The sequence below is a fragment of the Neolamprologus brichardi genome, chromosome 23 (genome assembly GCF_056152115.1).
Source record: "Neolamprologus brichardi isolate AB-2024 chromosome 23, ASM5615211v1, whole genome shotgun sequence".
In the NCBI taxonomy this organism is placed as follows: Eukaryota; Metazoa; Chordata; class Actinopteri; order Cichliformes; family Cichlidae; genus Neolamprologus; species Neolamprologus brichardi.
This window is the reverse complement of record NC_142125.1, coordinates 1,711,280-1,734,170: the sequence shown is the minus strand read 5'-3', so window position 1 is coordinate 1,734,170 and position 22,891 is coordinate 1,711,280. Positions and strand designations below refer to the sequence as shown.

Below are 22,891 nucleotides of genomic sequence, written 5' to 3'. Positions count from 1 at the left end.
ATGTGAAATACAGTGAAGAGATGGAGAGAAACAAATAGCACATCCCATGCTGGCTGATATTAAGGGTGTTGGCTTCACTGATGTAAATCAATTTGAAGCTCTCGCGTTAGCTCTCCTTTCTGGTCGGCAGTAGTAACAGAGCAGGAAACAGTCAGAATAAAGTCTGATGTGGCTTTCTCATCGCTCCTGGCACGCAGGCTAATTCTTCTTAAATGGAAGGATTCAGGTCCGCCAGTGTTTGTTCAGTGGGTGAGAGAGGTGATGAGGTGTTTGCAGATTTGAGATACAGTTTGAGAGGGTCTCAAAGTAAATACTACAAAACCTGGTCATCCTTTGTTGAATATGTGGAGAAGCTGTCATTTACTGAAGTATGATGTAATACTGCTTTTATCTGTGTTTGGGTTTTTTTCTCTTTCTTTCTTTAAAGCCACCTACTATCTGTAGCAAGCCAAAAAGAACTGCGCACAATGCAGCCCCCCCCCTTTTATTTATGCATTTATTTTATTCTATTTTTGTTTGTTTTGTTTTTTTGGTGGGTTTTATTTTTTGTTTTTTGTTTTTTTCTGTTTGTTTGTTTGTTTGTTTTTTGTGCCTTGTTCACGTGATAGTACTTTTTTTTGTATGTGCCCATAGATTACACATTTTTTTGCATCCAACTGTGGCGTAACCAGTTTCACAATGGCAGTGTTTGTAATCGCAATTCGTGTTATATTTTTCTGCACTTTTGTCATATTGGAAAATTATTAAAAAAAAGAATAAAGTCTGATGCCTGCAGTATGAACTGCTCTCACAGCAAAAGGAACAGTCTCTGTCAGTTTAAATCTGTCATTTTCTGTTTTCTCCCAAGCTAATGTACAAAACAACGAGATAACATTGCAGCATAATTCAACAGGTTTATAAAGTTCTTGTCCTGGTTTAGGCTTTCTGTTCATTGTTACATTGTTACTCTTCTAGCGCTTTAAGTTTTTATTATTTTGAGGTATTTTGATTTTGATTGGGTAGTGACCGAAAGAACGAGATCGCGGATACAAGCGGCAGAAATGAGCTTCCTCCGAAGGGTGGCTGGCCTCTCCCTTAGAGATAGGGTGAGAAGTTCGGCCATCCGGGAGGGGCTCAGAGTAGAGCCGCTGCTTCTCCACATCGAAAGGAGCCAGCTGAGGTGGTTTGGGCATCTGACAAGGATGCCTCCTGGGCGCCTCCTGGGTGAGGTGTTCCAGGCATGTCCCACCGGGAGGAGGCCCCGGGGCAGACCCAGGACACGCTGGAGAGATTATATCTCTCGGCTGGCCTGGGAACGCCTTGGTGTTCCCCCGGATAAGCTGGAGGAGGTGGCTGGGGAGAGGGAGGTCTGGGCCTCTCTGCTTAGGCTGCTGCCCCCGCGACCCGGCCTCGGATAAAGCAGATGAAGATGGATGGGTGTTTTGATTCCTATTTCACTTTAATTATCATCTTGGTAGATGCTGAATGTTAGTTCTTAGCATTTGATTTCTAGTTATGTTTTAGTATTTCTGAAGTTTTGGACTCATGGTTTGATTAATTACTCTGGAAGTGAGTTTGGTTTCTTGTGTCACTTTGTCCTTTTGGATTTTGATTCTCTCTCCACCATCTGGACATTTGATGCTTAAAGTTTATTACTCTTTTCCCGTCGTGTCCAACAGTGCAGCAATCAGAATTGTTAGTACAAGTGGTATTTATTATAACTGTCCACTTGATAGTCATATTTTATTAGGATTTTTTATTTTGGATTATTACAACCATAACGGACAGAAAAGAAAAAGAAAGAAAGCCATATTATTTTCCCGAGCATCTTTCCCTTCCTCTGTGCTTCAGATATTTTCCTGTTACAGGCTTTCTAAACAGCCCTCTGCTCTTTCTACTTGTTGCTGTTCTAAAATTACATTTCAGGTACTCAGCTGCAGTATCTCTATAGACTGGCTGAGCTTGAGGGCACAGTTAATGGGGATCCAAATGAATAAAATCAAGATGTGCTTTCTGAAGTAAAGAGGAAAAGACTGAAAAAATCTTCATAACAAACTTGGCAGCAATGTCTATAAAAACATTATCTTATATATAAGAGCCACAGAGAAATGCTCATCTCCCAGGTTCCTTATCTTTACACTCATCAGCTGCCTCTGAGCTAACCCCCCCCCCTCCTCACCCCCCCTGAGGGTCTGGCACACAGTGATGAAACAAACCCGTGGTGGGCGTTGCCTCTGCCAACTTTTGCCACTCTAATGGAGGGCTTACCAGCCAACGAGTCGACCACGATACCAATTAGTATGTGCGATTATGCAAATAGTCTTCCTTCGTATTTCCTCCAGCTCTATCCATCTGCTCCTTCTTCACTTCCTTCTTCTTCACTTCTTTTTCTTTCTCCTCCTCGCTTCTCTGCCTCGCAGCTTGCTTTTTCAGCAGGAGTAACCGGCTGGTGAACCGTGTGAGCGGGCCTGAGGAAAACCCTCTATTCCAATTTCCACCACAACAGCCCTCCGCTACACGATAACAGCTTTTGAGGAAACAGTGAGTGCCATCTGGTTTTTCATACCTCCCTCCCACTCGCTCTCTCTGTGTAACACAGGCCATCTTGAAACACCAAGGAAGCTTGCTGAGGTAATCACAGCCTCCAGCGTTGACACTTTTAGCAAATGCTTCCATAATTACACATGTTCACACAAAACGTTGAGGGAGTCGAGGGTACTCGCTGAGGAAAGGTTTAGTAGTCTGAGCTAACACTCGTGTGTTGTGTTTCCACGGGCAAAGTTTTAAATGAGGGTTCCCGCCTGTGTGATTGAAAGTGTAGAGGATTTACTGCAGGCTTGTTGTAATTGCACTATAAGAACTCATAATCTTGTAGGTCAAGTCCACTTGAAGTTGCCGTTTCTGAGCGTTTTGGTGACTGCAGACTTCAGCACACATAAACAGAATTTCTCAGAGTCCCACAAGGTAAATAAAAGCCAATAATCATGATCATTTTTTCAAAAATGGAGGTCAAACTGTTTATTTAGCATGTGAGTAAAACAAAATATGTAATCGTCTTTTTCCCACTTAATATCTTTGGGGCTCACAAAGAGCACAGAGCACACTCTCACTTCACTGTTAACTGACTGACTGCACTCTAAGGTCAACATTCACATGCTCCTGAAACATTTAGCAGCATCTAATATTGCTTAATGTCTTCTTTGACGCACAGTTTTTGAATATGTAATGCTGTATTTGCCTTAAATGTTCATTCTTTTTGTTTCTCCATATGTTAATTTGATTATTTGTATCAACAGTTATTCTGCCTGTTTATCTTTCTTGAAGTTTCTGGATGGCATCCTTTGAGGACAGAGGGTGTCAGGCCAGTGCTGCCCCTCAGCCTCCTCACACCTCTAACCTTGACCTTGAAGTAAAGGTCACCAGGATTTGAACTTGTCCAAGACTTTTAGTGAGTCCACGACAGTATCAACTTTAAAATCTTACGTCACCTCGTTCTCGAGTTATTATATTCATAAACTTGTGTGTCCACCAGAGATGGGCAGTAACGCGTAATCCGATTACTTTTTTAAAGTAACGAGTAAAGTAAGGGATTACTATTGCAAAAACGGTCATTAGATTACCGTTACTTTCCCGTAGGAACGCTGCGTTACTGCGTTACTAAAACCGTGATTTTTTGCAAGAATGTCTCATGACAGTGACGTAAGCGAGTGCGACGTTCGTGACAACAGCTGTGTGCAGATCAACAATGGATCATATATCGAGTGCAGAGAGAGTATGAGCGTGCAGCGTTTAAAGCGTGGAAGTACTGACCTTACTTTGAGTTTGATTCCATAAAAAGTGACAAAAACATTAGTGTCCGTTGTGCGTGGGAAGAAAACTTCTTTTTACAGCGAAAAAACCCCTAAACTTCCAAACAAGCACCGAGTAGCTACGACGTAATGGGAAACTCACAGAGAAACTCGCGGATTCTTCCACTGACCGCTGCACACCTGCACCAGGGTAACCCTCCGCCTACCCCACTCCTGCTTTACAGGTGAAAATACAGCAACAGGACCGCTAGTCTTTGACTTTATTTATTTTCTGCTGTGTTTTACTTGCATCTATTTGAAAGACTGAGTGTAAACACACAAAATATTTTATTTTATGTGCTGGAATGTGCAGAAAATAGGTTTAAATGTTAAACTAATTTCTTCCAGTCAGAGAATGTTGCAGATAATTTAATTTTTGCCTGATGCATAAAGTTAAAAGATTAAAACTAATAAAACAAGTTTTAAAAATAGACTTTTCCATTTGATTACATTTTGTATGATGATTATGCAGAAAAAGTAGAATTGGGCTGAAAGATCTATCACTTTATCACCTATTCAGGTTGTAAATCGTGTTTTTAAAAAGTAACTAAGTAACTAAGTAGTAATCAGTAAAGTAACTGGATTACTTTTTTGGGGAAGTAATCAGTAATTAGTTACTGATTACTTTTTTCAAGTAACTTGACCAACACTGGTGTCCACACTGCCCGCTGACCTGCCGGGGTGGTGCCAACACCCCATCAACCTTTTTGCAGCCAAGGGATAAAATTCGCCTGACTGGTCACCGTTTCAGTCTTTCTTGCTCCTACTTTAGCTCAGCTGTCGCCGTCTCATTGCACAGAAACTTTCTTTGCAGTGCTACATGAATGAAAGTGTTGCTTTACAACCACAATGAAAATAGAGAGACGCTGCCAAGTGACTGTAATGGAATATGAATACAGTTCAGTGTTTGTATCTGAAAGCATCTATATGCAGAATATTTGCAACACACTCAGACTCTTCCTGTCTGTAGAGACCTCCTAATTACTGACTGATAGACAAAACTGGTGTTACATCTCATAATACCAACCAGATCTCATAACATTTATCTGCTTTCCAATAAAGTTGCAAACCTAGAGTGATAGCCTAGAAGTGCTGATGTGCGCTGGAAGTGTTGAACGGGCTCTGAGTGGAAGGAAAAAGGGAAACAGAAAGAGACACGGTGAGAACATTTCCATTAATTTATCTTTGCACGGGCTAAAATGATCATTTAGAGAGGGAACTATCTGCAGCTCACTTCATCGTGATGAATATTAATACAATGAAACCTTAGAGGCTATTTCAGCCAGATCGAGCATGTTTCCGCCCTCAGTCACAACTGTAGTTCAAATTCAACCCACAGCATGCGAGAGTGGAACAAATGCAGCTGCTGTTGTTCACGTTTATAAAAGTTCCTTTATCTGTTTTTCCCCCAAAATAAAGATGGAATTCATCTGAAACATCATCACGTGAAACATTCATTTACATTTACATGACTGGAGCCCAGCACACTCAGAAGATACAAGCACATCAGAACAGCCTGTCTGCACAGCGCTCAGAGAAAGATAGAAAAAAATAAGCTTCTAATCTTGGTCACAGCGAATATGGCTTCAGGGTTGAGTGTCCTCACAAGAGTGTGTGACAGCGGCGTCAGCTGATCAACAGGCTTGAGATGGGAACAAAACTCATCTCTCCACGCCGCCCCTCTCCTCCATCTTTCTCCTCAAACTTCACGTCCTTCTTCTCTCCAACAGCGAGCGGAGTATCACGAGAAGCCCGAGCTCATCAATAATTGATCAGCCAGAATCATGTAGAATTCTCTAAGAACCGTGTCTGCCACCCTTTGTACTTCTATCCTGTGACTTGATTAATATTTCATTTGTTTGTGTGACAGTGAGCGAGAGACAGGTGTTGAGGTTAATCTGCTGTCTCATCACGCTCTTCCTTTGAACCACGAGCATTTCCCTCTCTGTTCGTGTCTCCCGAGAATTTAACTGCTGTAAAATGCTCTATAATGCAACACCTTCTCCCCCCACAGAGCAGGCTGAGCATCTCCAGAGTCTTTAACTCCCATTCAACTGATGTACTGTAAGTACACTGAGTGAGATGCTTTTCAGCAGCTTAGTCAGCTTCCAGCAGTGTTCTGGTCATAGCACACTGAAGCACACTGAGGTCCACACACGTGTACTTTCTCCTCATTAAACATTTACAAATCTGTTGCTTTAAGTATTTAAAATTCAGGCTTATTCACATCCATGTTTAGCTTCCCTGCCTGTGCTGGCAGAGCGCAGCATCTCACTGCGTCATCACAACCTGTTGATCGGACAAGTTGTTTGTGTGCTTCATTTCAGACACTTGAGGACCAGCTCTGCTACAGCAGACCAAAACTTGAGAGAGGGAGGTCCTCTTTAGCCAAAATGTTAACATTCATTAGATATTTTTTCTGGTGGGTTTCACAACAACAGATATAGTTAAATGTTTTGTGGTTTCTTGCAGAGTTTTGATTGCACTAAAACACCTTTCTGAAAGTATTAGAGTTGATAAAGCACCACAAGCAAATTTGTATGTATAGCCTCGACTGTGGGGGAGACTTAATTTATTCATTAAATTAAATTAAAGGAAATAATTTAATTTATTTTGAAGTTAGAACTTAACTAGCACGGCAGCCTGATGCGTCCAGCTCTGCTCTATTAGTGTCAGATTATTTATAACCAGTGTTGGTCAAGTTACTTGAAAAAGTAATCAGAAATTAATTACTGATTACTTCCCCAAAAAAGTAATCCAGTTACTTTACTGATTACTTATTTTCAAAAGTAATTAATTACTTTGTTACTTAGTTACTTTTTAAAAACAGGATTTACAACCTGAATAGGTGATAAAGTGATAGATCTTTCAGCCCAATTCTACTTTTTCTGCATAATCATCATACAAAATGTAATCAAATGGAAAAGTCTCTTTTTAAAACTTGTTTTATTAGTTTTAATCTTTTAACTTTATGCATCAAGCAAAAATAAAATTATATGCAACATTCACTGAGTGGAATAAATTTGTTTAACATTTAAACCTATTTTCTGCACATTCCAGCACATAAAATAAAATATTTTTGTGTGTTTACACTCAGTCTTTCAAATAGATGCAAGTAAAACACAGCAGAAAATAAATAAAGTCAAAGACTAGCGGTCCTGTTGCTCTATTTTCACCTGTAAAGCAGGAGTGGGGTAGGCGGAGGGTTACCCTGGTGCAGGTGTGCAGCGGTCAGTGGAAGAATCCGCGAGTTTCTCTGTGAGTTTCCCATTACGTCGTAGCTACTCGGTGCTTGTTTGGAAGTTTAGGGGTTTTTTCTCTGTAAAAAGAAGTTTTCTTCCCACGCACAACGGACACTAATGTTTTTGTCACTTTTTATGGAATCAAACTCAAAGTAAGGTCAGTACTTCCACGCTTTAAACGCTGCACGCTCATACTCTCTCTGCACTCGATATATGATCCATTGTTGATCTGCACACAGCTGTTGTCACCAACGTCGCACTCGCTTACGTCACTGTCATGAGACATTCTCGCAAAAAAATCACGGTTTTAGTAACGCAGCGTTCCTACGGGAAAGTAACAGTAATCTAATTACTGTTTTTGCAATAGTAATCCCTTACTTTACTCGTTACTTGAAAAAAGTAATCGGATTACAGTAACGCTACTGCCCATCTCTGTTTATAACATAAGGGTGATGAATGCTGATTGGAGCCCCCCCTGGGGTTTTCACCTAGGAGACCACATACAGTAGCTGCCACTGAGTGTTTGGCTCTCCACAGTTTAGCTCTGGACTCTCCACATCTGTCCCTCTGTGCGTTTCCTGGAAAATAAAATTTTGGGATACTTTTTCCTAATGTTAATTTAATCAGCTACATAAAAACAGAAGAGTACTAAGCACTGCACAACTTATTCAAGCAAATAGAAACTGTTACTCTGAACGTACTAATGGAATAAAAAGCACGATGTAAATGTTCTTTACTCTGTTCTGTTTGGATAAAGGTCACCGTTGGCTGTATGCACAGGTACATGTCCTATATTATGAATATGAAATATGATGTGGCACACTCATCCTCACCTGGTTCTTTCCCCAGCAAGGCACCAGTAGCATTATTCATAGTATAACGTGTTTAAGTTTAGACAAATAGAGCAAATAACAGTTGGTTTAGAAGACGTTTACTTTCCCACCGTCCCACTTTCATTATAAGGTCCACAAAAGACTTCCTATGTGACTTTTATATGGTTCACTGATCAGCTTTAGCAACAGAAATTCCACAATAAAAGAAAGATTTTCAGGTTTCAAACATTACCAATGAATAAGCAACAAGTAGGCAAAGCATTTGAAGCCAATGGTGCTAGAAATAACTGCGAGCTCCTGCGAGGCTAAGAACACTGCGCACTGTATTCTCACACCATAAATCTCACAGAGTCGCCAGCCTTTTCAATTCAAGATGCTAATCCTGTTTCACAGATCTGTAAATGCACACACACTCACATGCACACACTGTTGGACTCACCCACTGAGGACCACGATGAAGTCCATGACGTTCCACCCATTCCTGAGGTAAGAACCTTTATGAAACACAAAGCCCAGGGCGATGATTTTTATGCCTGCCTCAAAACAGAACATCCCTATGAAGTAGGGCTCCGTCTTCTCCTGTGAGTACAAAGCAAGAGAGAAATTATCAGTTCACACTGAGCTGACAAAGAGCCGCTGCAAATGAAAGTGTCGTGCGTTTTCAAACAGTCTTATATTTTGATTTGAGAGATTATGAGTCGTGACTGTGTTTGTGGATCATGTGCAGCTCACCAGTCTTTTGGACATGGGTGTTTTGTCCTCTCCGGGAAGGTGCTGCTCCAAAGCCAACACGATACAGTTGGCGATGATGGTGGCGAGGATCATGTACTCAAATGGAGTGGAAGGCTAAAGTTAAGGAGCAACCGGCTCAGATCAAGTCAACAGTTTGTTTCATTATGCAGCATAAAGTTGTGAGATTGCACATGTAGTCCCGTTGTGATGCTCCAAAAACAGAAAGATGGATTAATAATAAAAAAAACTATTGACTGGGAGTTTGGCAGTGGATGCATAGGTTACGTCTACAGTGGCTACATTTCAGTAACCTTTTTCTGGATTTATGCTAATTTAAAGACTAATACCATCGATTCTATGCTTTTCTTACTGTCAGCAATTGCAAGCATCTTGAGCAACCCCTCATTTCTTTACATTTTGCTTTGAAAATGAGAAATAGGTGCAATGATTTTATAAAACACATTTAAACACACACTGAAATACAGTCTGTGAGCTCAAAACAGAGTTTGTGCCATTGTAACAACCTTAATATCCAATGTTTGGCATGACCACCTTTATTCTTCAACACAGCCTGAACTTTCTTGGACGAGACTTCTTGTGATGTCCTTAATTAGTCTCGAGGAATAGTTCTCCAGGTTCCACGAAGGACGTTCAGAGCTCGTCTTTGGATGTTGGCTGCTTTTTTGTTCTGTTCTCTTTTTAGATTTTTAGATGGCTTCTTGAATACTACACCTGCACTGAGACCATTTCTGCTTAAACTTCAGCAAACGGCCCATGAATCAGCTGATGCATCTCTCAGTTCCTGTGTCAGGTCTTTGTTTATTTCTTAAGAACATGACTTCCAGATCCTGTTCATGTTCATCACTGCTTCCTTTGTCCTCCAAATGTCCAGTTTCTTAAAGGACACACCATGGCGAGATGTGCCAAGTATTTGATGAAAAAGGATTTTGTTGGTACAGAAACCTGTGTTACCTTTGGTATTTTTTATAGATTCGACTAAAGAAATGGAAACAAGCTGTGTTTTTGTTATACAGTGGGGCAAAAAAGTATTTAGTCAGCCACCGATTGTGCAAGTTCCCCCACTTAAAATGATGACAGAGGTCAGTAATTTGCACCAGAGGTACACTTCAACTGTGAGAGACAGAATGTGAAAAAAAAATCCATGAATTCACATGGTAGGATTTGTAAAGAATTTATTCGTAAATCAGGGTGGAAAATAAGTATTTGGTCAATAACAAAAATACAACTCAATACTTTGTAACATAACCTTTGTTGGCAATAACAGAGGTCAAACGTTTACTATAGGTCTTTACCAGGTTTGCACACACAGTAGCTGGTATTTTGGCCCTTCCTCCATGCAGATCTTCTCAAGAGCAGTGATGTTTTGGGGCTGTCGCCGAGCAACACGGACTTTCAACTCCCGCCACAGATTTTCTATGGGGTTGAGGTCTGGAGACTGGCTAGGCCACTCCAGGACTTTCAAATGCTTCTTACGGAGCCACTCCTTTGTTGCCCGGGCGGTGTGTTTTGGATCATTGTCATGTTGGAAGACCCAGCCTCGTTTCATCTTCAAAGTTCTCACTGATGGAAGGAGGTTTTGGCTCAAAATCTCACGATACTTGGCCCCATTCATTCTGTCCTTAACACGGATCAGTCGTCCTGTCCCCTTGGCAGAAAAACAGCCCCATAGCATGATGTTTCCACCCCCATGCTTCACAGTAGGTATGGTGTTCTTGGGATGCAACTCAGTATTCTTCTTCCTCCAAACACGACGAGTTGGGTTTATACCAAAAAGTTCTACTTTGGTTTCATCTGACCACATGACATTCTCCCAATCCTCTGCTGTATCATCCATGTGCTCTCTGGCAAACTTCAGACGGGCCTGGACATGCACTGGCTTCAGCAGCGGAACACGTCTGGCACTGCGGGATTTGATTCCCTGCCGTTGTAGTGTGTTACTGATGGTGACCTTTGTTACTTTGGTCCCAGCTCTCTGCAGGTCATTCACCAGGTCCCCCCGTGTGGTTCTGGGATCTTTGCTCACCGTTCTCATGATCATTTTGACCCCACGGGATGAGATCTTGCGTGGAGCCCCAGATCGAGGGAGATTATCAGTGGTCTTGTATGTCTTCCATTTTCTGATGATTGCTCCCACAGTTGATTTTTTCACACCAAGCTGCTTGCCTATTGTAGATTCACTCTTCCCAGTCTGGTGCAGGTCTACAATTCTTTTCCTGGTGTCCTTCGAAAGCTCTTTGGTCTTGGCCATGGCGGAGTTTGGAGTCTGACTGGTTGAGGCTGTGGACAGGTGTCTTTTATACAGATGATGAGGTCAAACAGGTGCCATTCATACAGGTAACGAGTGGGGGACAGAAAAGCTTCTTACAGAAGACGTTACAGGTCTGTGAGAGCCAGGGATTTTCCTTGTTTGAGGTGACCAAATACTTATTTTCCACCCTGATTTACGAATAAATTCTTTACAAATCCTACCATGTGAATTCATGGATTTTTTTTTCACATTCTGTCTCTCACAGTTGAAGTGTACCTCTGGTGCAAATTACTGACCTCTGTCATCATTTTAAGTGGGGGAACTTGCACAATCGGTAGCTGACTAAATACTTTTTTGCCCCACTGTAAGCTGCTGTTAACAAAGTGCCCAAAGATGTTTCTTTGTTAAATTGTCTATTTTGTGTAACACAGATTTATCCCTTGAGTGTTAGGATGCCTGGCTCGTTGACCCAGAGGTTTGAGTTTATTGTATGCCTGTGAGTCTGTGTCTTTAGTTCAGTCTGTGTTATGTTTCCTGTTTTATTTTGAAGGTCCATGTCTGATGTTAATGTATCTGGTTTTGCTTCCTTTGTCTCGTTAGGCCTGATTTGCTCCAGCTGTGTTTCCCTCCTGTTGCCCATTCCCTGATTGCTCCCTCTGTGTATTTAAGTGTTTCTCTGTGTCTGTGTCGCGATCCACCGTTATCTCGCTGTGTGTTCTGGCTGTTTGCCAGTTCAGGTTATTGGTGTCTTCAGTTTATTATTTGTATTCCCAGTTTTGCTAGTTCTGTTTGCCTCCTAGCAATAAATCTGAGTTTGAGTTTACTTTCTGCCTCAGAGTGTCTGCACATTGGGTCCTCCTTACCACCACTCCTGCCTGCACACAGCCCTCACAGGACATTGAGTTAGGTACAGTTTTTATGCTTGAATGATTTGAAGGTCAGTTTTTCAAGATATGCCAAGATATGTATATGTATATGATATGTATATCTTGGCAACAAAGTACCACATATGTCATCAGGTTAAGGGCACTAATTATACAGCAATGAAAGGGAATATAAGAACAAAGTTACTAAGAACAGATAAAGTACATAAATAAGAAATTGAACCAAATATAAAATAGGGACACTAACTAGATGGAAAAGCTATGTTGAATAAATGAGTTTTTAAACGGGATTTAAAAGATACAATTTTAAGATTTTTGCCCATCAACCTGTTACCTTTGGTATTTTTCATAGATTCAACTAAAGAAATGGGAACAAGCTGTGTTTTTGTTATAAGCTGCTATTAACAAAGTGCCCAAAGATGTTTCTTTGTTAAATTGTCTAGTTTGTGTAAACACAACACAGATTTATCCCTTCAGTTAGGTACAGTTTTTATGCTTGAATGATTTGAAGTCAGTTTTTCAACAAACAAAAACATTTAACTGAAAATGGTCAGGTATAAGCAATGGACTGAAAAAGTACAGATGTACAAAAGAAAGTTTGGAGAACTGTTTGAACCACTTTTAAAAATTACAAGAAAGTCTTTGGAAGCAAAATATAAAGAAATGAGTGTCAAGTACAGTACTGGATACTTTCCTTTAGAATACTCGTCTATAATCTTAAAGCTTTCTAAATGCATCACCATCACTCCACCGAAACAAAGCGCGTTGCTCTTGTGCAGTGCAGAGAGAATTTGCTGCATAAGGATCCGACTACACAGACAAGACTTTTCAGTATGAACGATTCATTGTTGCTTTTGTTCATTTCATAATATTTGCTGACAAAAGTATTTTAATTAAGTGACACCTGAATTTCCCAGCAAACACAAATGGATGCAGTTAAGTTGATTACAGGGAATCGAACCCAACAGCAGGGTAACACGTGCTGGAAGCCCTTTAGCTTTGCTCTCTGAGGTCAGCCTCAGCTGACAGGGATACGCAGACATGCAGACACACAAACAAAATGCCAGAGTAGCAGAAGGCTTATCAGGTAAGACCTGGGTTGTGATCTTATAAACAGGGTCGCTGCCTGTACTGTGAGACCTATATTGGTTGTTGGTTCAACTCCAGCCCCTCTTTGGTTGAACTAAGCCGGCAATGTGCTTTTTATCTAAAGCTCTGCGTGGGCATTCCCCTCTATCCTAGTTATGTGCAGCAGAGGGAGGAAGAAAGGAAGGAAGGGAGCTTAAATCTGCAGAGAGGAGAGGGAGAGTTGAAGAAAGGAGGAGGCAGAGACAACAGGGAAGAATCCAACAGGAGAAAGTGACAATTTAAATGAAGGGGGACGAGCGGTGGAGGAGAAGATGACGGTTATATAAAGAGTTAGAAGCTTCCAAAACAGGTTGATGAGGAGGAGTGAATGAGGCTAAATAAGAAACTGGACAGATCGATGTTGTGCTGGCAGCTGTAGCTAGCAGGGTTACTCTGGGACATGTGAGTGATGAGAAGTTAAATAAACAGAGCAAATGCAATCTTACTCCCACAGCCTGCAGGGGAGCCAGCTTAAACCTCGGCTGAACCACAGATTGACCCAGAAGATTCTGGATAAACAAATCCATAAATGAGCTGGAAAACTCGGCCCAAAAGAACATCTCAAGCACTCGTCTGCATTTGTATTTTAAGTGTGTCTTTTGCTTCACTTCCCTGCAATAACTAGCATCACCTTAGGCTCTGAAAGCTCCGAGCAGCAGCCGCCACACCCCACATTCCCTGAAACACTCGCAGCAAACTGGAGGAGGGGTGAGACAGGATGAAGAGAGAGACTGAGGGGGAGAGAGAGGGGGAGAAAATGAAGATAGAAAGAGAAAGAAGAGAGGTATCCACGGCAACAGGCTCCTCTCGCAGACAAGAGTCGATGCTATGAGACGGTTACTGGGCAGCTCAACTATCTGTGAGGCGGTTTCACTGCAAACACACAAATAAATGAAAGTCTTCACAAAACTTTTGTCGTGATTTTACGTCAGCGCGATCTTTGTGTGTGATGAAACAATGATGGCCAGTGTGTGGCCTATTGTAAGTACTATAAACTTTCATTTTATTATAAATATCTAATAAAGACCCAGCTGCAGACCTGGATGCTGCAATAAGCTGCTGGGGGCATAACGCGAGTTTTCTTCTTCAATCGCCTTTTTTCATATTGAAATATTGAAAGCACCTCCAACAAAAAGGACAAATGGAAGAAGTGGCCTTGTTAGATATTAATAATCAGATATTATTAATCTCTGGTTCTCACAGCGTCCCGATTTCCTCCCCTCACCCTCTACTGGTCATGGCAAGATGGCCGCCCCTCCCTGCTTCTACCTGATGTTTCTTCCTGTTAAAAGGGAGTTTTTCCTTCCCACTGTCGCCCAAGAACTTGGTCCTTGGGTGTCATATGATTGTTGGGGTTTTCTCTGTTTTCTCTATATTATCGTAGGGTCTTTACCTTACGATGTAAAGCGATTTGAGGCAACCGCTGTTGTGATTTGGTGCTATAGAACTGAACACAGTGGAGAGATGATGTATCTCAACTGGTCTATGAATGCTTTGGGATCCCACAGGAGGTAGTAGAAAGTGTTTCTAAGGAGGACACTACCCTGCTTAGCCTGCTACCACCCAACTTCAGATATGTGGACAACAGTGAATGAATTGAATATTATGTCAAACCAGGTAACATTTTAAATATAATATGCTCTGGGCTTGAAAACAATTTGGTATTGCATGACCATGAGTTTACATCAACAGGGTCATTGATGTGTGAGTGAAGGCTGCTCTTTGAAAATGTAAATGTTTTAGTTTTATAGGTATTTTAACATTTCATACCTATATGTGAAACATTTACTATAGAAGGTAATTTCACCACAACTCTCAAGGAGACGGACGGATGATAGTAAACTCTTATTAGTGTTATATGGCACAGCCATGGTTTCTCTCTCGCCTTGTTTCTACTTGTGAATAATTCTGAAAACCTTCATACTGGTTCAAATGTTGCATATATGGGGCTGCATCACATCAGACTGCCCACATTGACCCCCATCCACCATGGAAACCACCTCCTATGAATGGAAGAAGGTTGCCTTGTCTGATAAATGACGTATAATTTTACCTCATGTGTGAGGAAGTGCTGGCACGAGGATGCGCTATAGGAAGAAGGCTAAGCTAGCAATGCTCTGCTTGGAAACGTTGGATCCATGTGGGATTGATTTGCATTCTCCGAGGAATAGTGAAAAGCTGAATCTCTGGTTCACTTGTGGGGACAAATTTAACAGAAGTCCTTATGGTGAGGTGACAGCAAACCCATTTCCCCCTCCTTGGTGCTTCTCTGGGTGTCAGCTGATGTGTGACGTCGATCGTGATTCGTCTACCAGTTTTAGCAGCAAGATATCTTGTGAGCAATCCCAAGTCACAGTGACACTGGCACGGTGCCGTGACTCCTCAAACATGCGTGTAAAAATAGAAATGGAGACAGAGTGTGGTGCCCGGTGCAACTGAGAATACGTTCATGCCCAGATTGGATCCAAGCCGCTGTGATTATCATTACATGGAGGTGAAAATCAAAACGAATCGCCGGCGTCTGAGCCGGCTTTATTAGAACTCTGCAAATTATTTGTGGCTTACGTGTATAGGTCCGTGTGTTTGTGGCAGAGGCCAGTATTAAATACGTAAACACATAAGAAAGTTAGTGGTGTGATCTCCATTTGGAGCTCTCTTTAAGCGTGAGAAATCATCTTTATGGAGAACTTAATTTATATTTATTAAACTTGAATTATTGTCATAAGGATGGATGTAATGGCATCATAGTCAAATCTCCGTTCAATTTCACATTGCCTCTATACTTCAGTGGCTTGCAGAGCTCGCCAGTCAATCTTGAGAATAAATGCAGACATAATTCATTCAGTTATGTTTATATGCAGCAGCTTAGCCCTCAAACTGTGAACTCACAGCTGCAGCCCTTCCTTATATACACTATACCACTCTCTTAGGCTATAAAGACGCACGTTTACTATAAATTATGATAAAGCACATTGTAGCAGGGTGGGACATATGTCATATTTGCTTTGTATACTGGTTATGTGAACAGCTAGAGACTTTCACTTTAGAAATCTTCTCTCATTCACTAAAAAATCTGACTTTTGAATTGGACAAAAAATAGACTAACCGTGCAGCATGTAAGTGTAAGTAAAGGTTATTAGGATGCAGTTAGATCAGTTCATCATAAGCTGACTCTAGAAGCATTTGTAGCCGAATGCCCCCTTGGTTAAATTAGCGATTGTATTTTAAATCTTAGTTTGATTTCGTAGCAAAAACTACAGAATGTCTCTGATACGGCAGGATATATGCACCGTTTTATACTTAAAAGCTCAAAGTGTGCTAACCAGCTCTCACAGGATTATTTCTGTGTGCATCACTGATGAAACAAACCATTAAAACCATCAATCAATTATTTAGAAGTGTACCTTCTCAATGGGAAACTTCCCACTGTGGGGGTATCCCAGTGGGGATCAGACAGGAGAAGCAGCTGCAAGTCCTCACCAGGCCTGCCACGCTAAACTCTGGACCCGGGCAAATTCATCATAACTGCCTTATCAGACCAGGCCTCCATCGGCTTCTATCGACTGCACATTGAACCACACCTTCCAAAGAGAGACTGTACTCCATATAAGAAATCATGGACGCAAATAACCATTAAAACACAATCTGATGTGCTCTAATAAGCCCACACACCATTCTCGCTCCATCCTTACACACCCAGCCACGGAAGCTTCTGGATGATTCCTTAATTGATCATCTGCTGTTAATTGAGCACTCAGAAGAAGAAAAAGAAGCTCTTACGGTGAGGTGACAGCAGCAAGTTTTGCTCCAACCACGAGGCTGACCTTTACCTGATGCACTGCAGAGACTGTGCATATATGTGAGCATTTGTTCACGTCTATCTCTGAGAGGACCAGTACAAGTTGTAAACCACTGCACCAAGTACATTTGTGAGGTGCTTTGCTTGGTCTATTTAAAGTTGCAACTATTGGAATAAAACAAAAATGATTTCTGGAAAAGCTGCAGGTTTCCTGCCAATTGCATAGCGATGACTAACTCGCACGAAGTCAGTGTTCTTGGCTAACAAGTAGTTAAGTACATGATAATGTAAAAGCATGAGTTGAGTGGATTAGAAACATTAATTGTTGACCTTTTGAGGTGCTGATACTTGTCCTTGTACAGGACGAGGCAGTTCTCCAACTTTTCTGTCTAATAGGCTACTCCACTGGTTAACAACCATTTTCTGGCAAATGCCCAGAAACAATGTTTTCATCATTAATTATTATTATAAGTATGAAAGTATCTGATCTAGGGATGCAACGATACCAATTTTTTCAAACCGATACGATACCGATACTTGGATCTGAGTACTTGCCGATACAGAGTACAAAAAACGATACTTCTACCACACACACACACACACACACACACAAATGCAATGAATTGGAAGACAGGTTTTATTTTATTCTCTGCCGATAAAAAATAAAATCTTAATAAAAATGACCACAAAAAAATTTCAAGTGAAAAATAAGCACTTCTGTTAAATTATTGCAGAGTCTCCACATTGTAATTTAACAAAATATCACTGAACTATTGGCACTGTCTCGAGCTTTCAGAATAATAAATAAACACTTCTGTTTGGAATAAAATAAATACAAATTAGGTTTGCAAATAAATTAAACTTTTAAATTATTGCAGAGTGTCCATATTGTAAACAAACAAACAAAATAATTATTATAAAATAAATAATAAATAAAATAATAATTGCCCCCCTAGTGGCCAATCTAAAAACTACAACAGAAATGACAAGCCACCCTCTGATTAATGAAATAAGTTGGTATCGGTTCATGGTATCGGTTAACTTTTACGAGTATGAGTACACACACATTTTACAGTATCGGCCAGTATCGGTATCGGTGCATCCCTAATCTGATCCAAATTTTAGTTTAGTCAGCAAGAAAATCAAATTCTATTATTTGTTGCCAGGTTACCCCACAGAATCAACGGCCTATTAGGCTCCTCTTTAATACAAGAGCAGTCTAATCTCAAGTCTTTGGAAGAAAGGAAATAAGCATCAATATCTCCCAAAATGTAAAACCTTTCCTTTGAAAACACTTTGTTCATACATTTCACTGCATTATCTGTGCTTTCTTGCTGTGCCTGAACCTTCATACTCAGAACAGTGATCATAACAGGCACACGCGATGTTGACCAGAACACAGCATCAGTCAGCTCAGCGTCACTCTCTTCAAAACAATATGAGTAAACAGTGTAATATAGTGTGAGTCAGTGACTAATGACTGGTTGTATGCACATGACACAACGATCAGACATCATTACATATAATTCCTGTTAATGTCTGTTAATCGGATACAGTAGAGCTCATTATATGTAAGCAGACACTCCCTCCTCCGCGACACATTAACCTGGAGGTTATTCTGGATCATTGCTTTTTTCTTTTTGCTCACTACAGCACACGCTTTATTTTTATTTAAAGACAATTCAGAACATAAAATGTGTCTCATTGGTGCAGTCATAGTATCAATATTGGTAATAACCCAGCCGCTGCAGGTTCGGAAGCTGTAATATAATAAACGCACACGCTATAGTGCTTTTCCTCCCCGAGTGTTGATTGAAATCCCCTCTATATTTAATCAACTCAATAAAGAGGCAAAGCCGGAGAAAACAACAATAGACACAATACTCCACAATAGACGCGGACTCGTTCTATTTGCTGGTCTTTTTAAATCAGCAGTTAGTCAGTCAGGAAGCTGTTGAATGGAGCAGAACAATAGTCAGTAAAGAGGCCACACCTGGCCAGGACACCTGGTGAGCTGTGCTGCAGCAGCAGAAGCACAAACATGTCACCAATGGACAGTTTGTGTGTGTGTGTGTGTGTGTGTGTGTGTGTGTGTGTGTGTGTTGTTGTTGCCAGCAGCAACAAGCTGATAACAGTGTTTCTTTCAGAAACAGAGAGGCGTAATAATCAGGTCCTGGGTATCATTGTGCTGTAAAAAGTGACCAAATGAGTTATGGAAGCACCTCTGAATCGATTTTCTGTGGGTTAACTGAACAGTCAGCTTGAGTTTGAGTTGAGGCTACGTGGATACGATGGAAAAAGCCGGCCGTCACGGCTTATTGTTGACAGAGAAGATTTACAGACGTGAACTTTCATGTTCCTCTAATCCACTTTCCATTGACTCCCACTATACACCCTCTAGAAGCTGCTTTAGCCATAATCTTTGTCAATCCCATCGAGAACTTCAGTTATTTTGTATTTTTTTTACATAGAACAGCAAAATTAAGCCTACAAGTCTGAAAAAAGTCTGATTTTAACTTGTTGTCTTTGCCTCTTTTTTCCTTACTGCACATTAAGAAGCAGGTGAGCCTGTTTATGTGGTGAAGACTGAATTTCTTACATATTGTCCCGTGTGTGCTGTCCATGGTGCTGAAATTTACTCTGTTGCAGTGAGAAGCTGAGGGCAACATACTGAAGCACTTCTGCCCTCTGTGAAATTGGGCACAACTCGTGGAAATATGAGGAGAAAGTATTGAGACTGTAGAACCACAAATAAACTTAATTTGTTTTAACCAATTGGATAACAGTTTACTCACCGCTGCACTTTATTTACACGAGTCTGTGCAGATACTGGATGAGTGTGCTTTCACCGTGAAGCTGAAAAGGATATGGCCACTCAGTGATTTTCTTGGCGTACTTCCTGACCACGTTGTCCTCGCCGAAGATGAAGAGCGACCTGTTGACGGTGAAGCAGTTCTCCCTGACCGGAATGGGGTTGTACAAGGCCATGGTGCGGGCACGCTGCGCTTTGGTCTGCTTGAAGGCTGGAGATATACCACCTGTAGACACGGCAGCGCCATCGCGGTTCCGGATGCGCTCTGACCCTCCATCCCCTGAACTCAACAAGCCCGGGACGTCGTCTCCGAAACGGGCCATTCTGTTAAAAGCAAACCACACGGGAGGTGGGATGAGAAAGGGGAGAAAATGAGGTTATACTCTCCTGGAAAGCAGGGCGCGGTACCGCGCTCGGCGTGACAGCGGCGGGGTGGCGAGATCCTGATCAGTTTTAGACCATCGTCAGGGGTTTTTTTTGTAACAACACCGCGACCGGTGCTTTTAAAGTTAGAAAAGAAAAATCACAGAATCGCTCCAGTAAGCAGCCCAGACAAAACCCCGAGTCAATTCCCCCAAATAAGTCGCTTTGCGCAAAAACACACAAGTCCCAAAAAGTAATTCAACTCGTCTTCGTTTAACAATCCGCGACACCGAGAAAACTGATTCATTTTGCTCCGTTTTACATCCAAGCACTAAAATCTGAAAGAAAAGCTGCAACAGGTCACGTCTTCAGCCATCCTCAGTCCCCTGCGCGAAAAGCAGAAGCGCAGGTTGATCCATGGGTTTTTAAATAAACCAGCAACAGTCCGCTGACTAATTCAGAGCACATCTCCTGTCTCCTCTTCTCTGCTGACCACCCACCAGCAGAGCGACCAAGAGCGCGCGTTAAGAGCACGAAGGGGAAAGAACTTTGACATTTTCCATGCCAACAAAATAAGCTGACTGTCTCTGAGACAGGAAAGAAAAACCCGCCTCGTCTGCAGCAGGATAGTAAAGGAAGCGTCTCCTCTTTCCCCCGCAGTGAGAGCAGGAGGAGTGAACTGTGTCTCCTAATGCGACAGGATCAACACTAATAACCTCTGTCCAACCTATGCAGCTCGCGAGGTGTGAATATAGTTAACAAATCGGATGCTGACAGGAAAGAAAGACAGAAAAAACACGAGTCACGGGTGGAATAAATAATGTCAGCATATAATGGAAACAGTTATTCGGCAGCATTGCCTCAATCTCCAAGAGATTATGTCTAACCACACACCAAGCATCAGGTCAACGCCTGTAAACGACCTATTGCAAAGGTAAATATTTGAAATAGCCATAATAACACACAGGGATTAATGGCTTCAGTAAAAATGTGCGCAACAGCCTTTTAAAAACACGAATGTTCACTGGATCACTTATACAGGTCGGCTGGTCAGCTTCTATCTGAAGAGGCCACGCTGTCATGTTTGTTTTGATTTTTGTTGTTCACCCTGCTCGGTTCACACCTCAGGGAGAGCGACCCGGATGTAAGTAAACACCTGTTGTTAAATACACTCAGGAGTCCAAATTCATGGGCTGCATCCTCCTGAGGACCCGGCCTTCGCGGTCTACGTGGGCCGGGTCCTCAGGAGATCGGGTAGGCCGGAAGTAAACGGCTATGGAATTGGACGGTCTAGCCTTCTCGATCTACTTCCGCCCTCAATTCAGAGTATTTCCGGTTGTCAGCGCCAAGGCACGAAAATCGAAAATGGACCCGAAATCTTTCTCCGTTTTTTGTGTTCATTTTTAATTATCAACGAGCTAACCCACATTCTCGCCTGAAAATATGTTTAAAGTTTATTTTGTGGCCCAGAAAGATTAATAAGAGTAATTTTAAAACTTAGTATCAGCCGCCATTGTTGGAAACTGGAGTTTGGCTGGGCCGCGCTATGAATTCTGGGATATGGTGGGCCAAGAAGGACACACCCGACCCATCCTTCAAATTCGGGGAAAAGGAGGACGCATTTGTCGGCTGCATTCGGAGGAGTCTACGAATTTGGACAGCCTTCGGCGCGTCGCTGTGACGTAATCGGTCTACAAATGCGGCCTCAGGAGGATGCAGCCCATGAATTTGGACACGACAGCGAGCTTCTTCGGCTAATTACGGGTTCAAAACCCACTATTGCGAGTCACGTAGTGAGGGCGAGTCACGCTGCTGTGTGATGATGACGACACGTTTTCAGAATGAAGCAATAAAATCTTTATATAGTCGCAGGAAACCTTAATGTGGAACAAGGAGTAATGAGGTTACAGGTTACAAAGTTAATCCTTGTTAAAAACAAACAAACAGATAAATAAATAATGAGCGACTGCACTGGGTGACATTTCCATCATCATAAAAAAGCCGGACACTTCTACTTTGCAAATCCCGCATGTATCAGTCTCACACACATCAGCGGGCTTTAAATAGGCTGCTCATTATCACACGAAATGTTAATTAATTTACAGCTGAAAATAGCCCCCAACCACTGCCTTCGACTACAGTATGCACTGGGTTTAGGAAATTACTGAAAATGTATATTTGTTAACTGCTTTTTACAGCTTTAAAATAGGCGCAGACAGGCAAGAATGTCAAAGTACCAAGAAGAGGACATATTAGTGATTTGTAACCATAGGGACAAATGTCCAAATAAACACAGCCTCTTTGATTGGTTGGTAATGAGACTCTAAACAGTCCCTGCCCAAAAATATATGAACTCATATATAACTTCAGCCTTAAAAGGTGTTATCTAATGGCACAATTGAGGGAGTTAATGCAAAAATAAAATCCAGCGGCTTTCATCAGATAATCTTTCTAACTGACAGAGTAAACGGATGATGATGGAAACAGAAGACAAAGAAAAGAGGAACCACAGGGGAGAGTTAACCACGACACCGGCACTGATGGGCCTTTTGTAATGGTGCTATGACGAAGGCAGTGATCAATGGTGTGTGGCTTCCAACTCATTAGTGCTCCAACACATTATAGGCGTTAAAAATAGAAAGCACAAGAGGCAAAAATATCTGACATTTAAGCTGAAGAGACGCCTCGGATTTCCCCGTAAAGGTCCGTTGGAGTGATGAGCCAAAACTATTCGGGGAGGAAAAGAAATAAAAAACAGCTACTCTCCATTTTTTTATTTCTCTCTAACAACTGATTGTCTGATAAAAATGCTACTTCTGCCACTTCCTCTGTGCACCGCTAAGCGAGTGATACCATTACATTGTTTCTGTGCAGCAGCAGCAGCAGTCACAGATTTCTGAGCTGAGAGGTGAGGGGTGAATTATGGTAATTAGGTGTTAGCGCAGGGATGATTAGAGGGAAGGGTGACGGCTCCTTCCTGGAAAAGACAGCAAGCAAAGGTT

General features: G+C 41.7%; 1 protein-coding gene across 4 annotated transcripts in view; it reads right to left on the bottom strand.

The window, feature by feature from the left end:
• The window catches only part of LOC102793208 (voltage-dependent R-type calcium channel subunit alpha-1E-like), an 82,657-nt gene extending 62,131 nt beyond the window's left edge, over positions 1-20,526 (bottom strand). For all 4 annotated transcript variants that reach the window (XM_087836120.1, XM_087836119.1, XM_087836122.1 and 1 more), the window contains exons 1-3: positions 19,585-20,526; positions 8,635-8,741; positions 8,342-8,481 (exon numbers count right to left, since the gene is read on the bottom strand). In XM_087836120.1, coding sequence (XP_087692246.1) covers positions 8,342-8,481; positions 8,635-8,741; positions 19,585-19,849 — 512 coding nt within the window. In that variant the 5' untranslated portion in view covers positions 19,850-20,526. The remainder of the gene's footprint in view (positions 1-8,341; positions 8,482-8,634; positions 8,742-19,584) is intronic.
• Between the last annotated feature and the right edge of the window lie 2,365 nt (positions 20,527-22,891).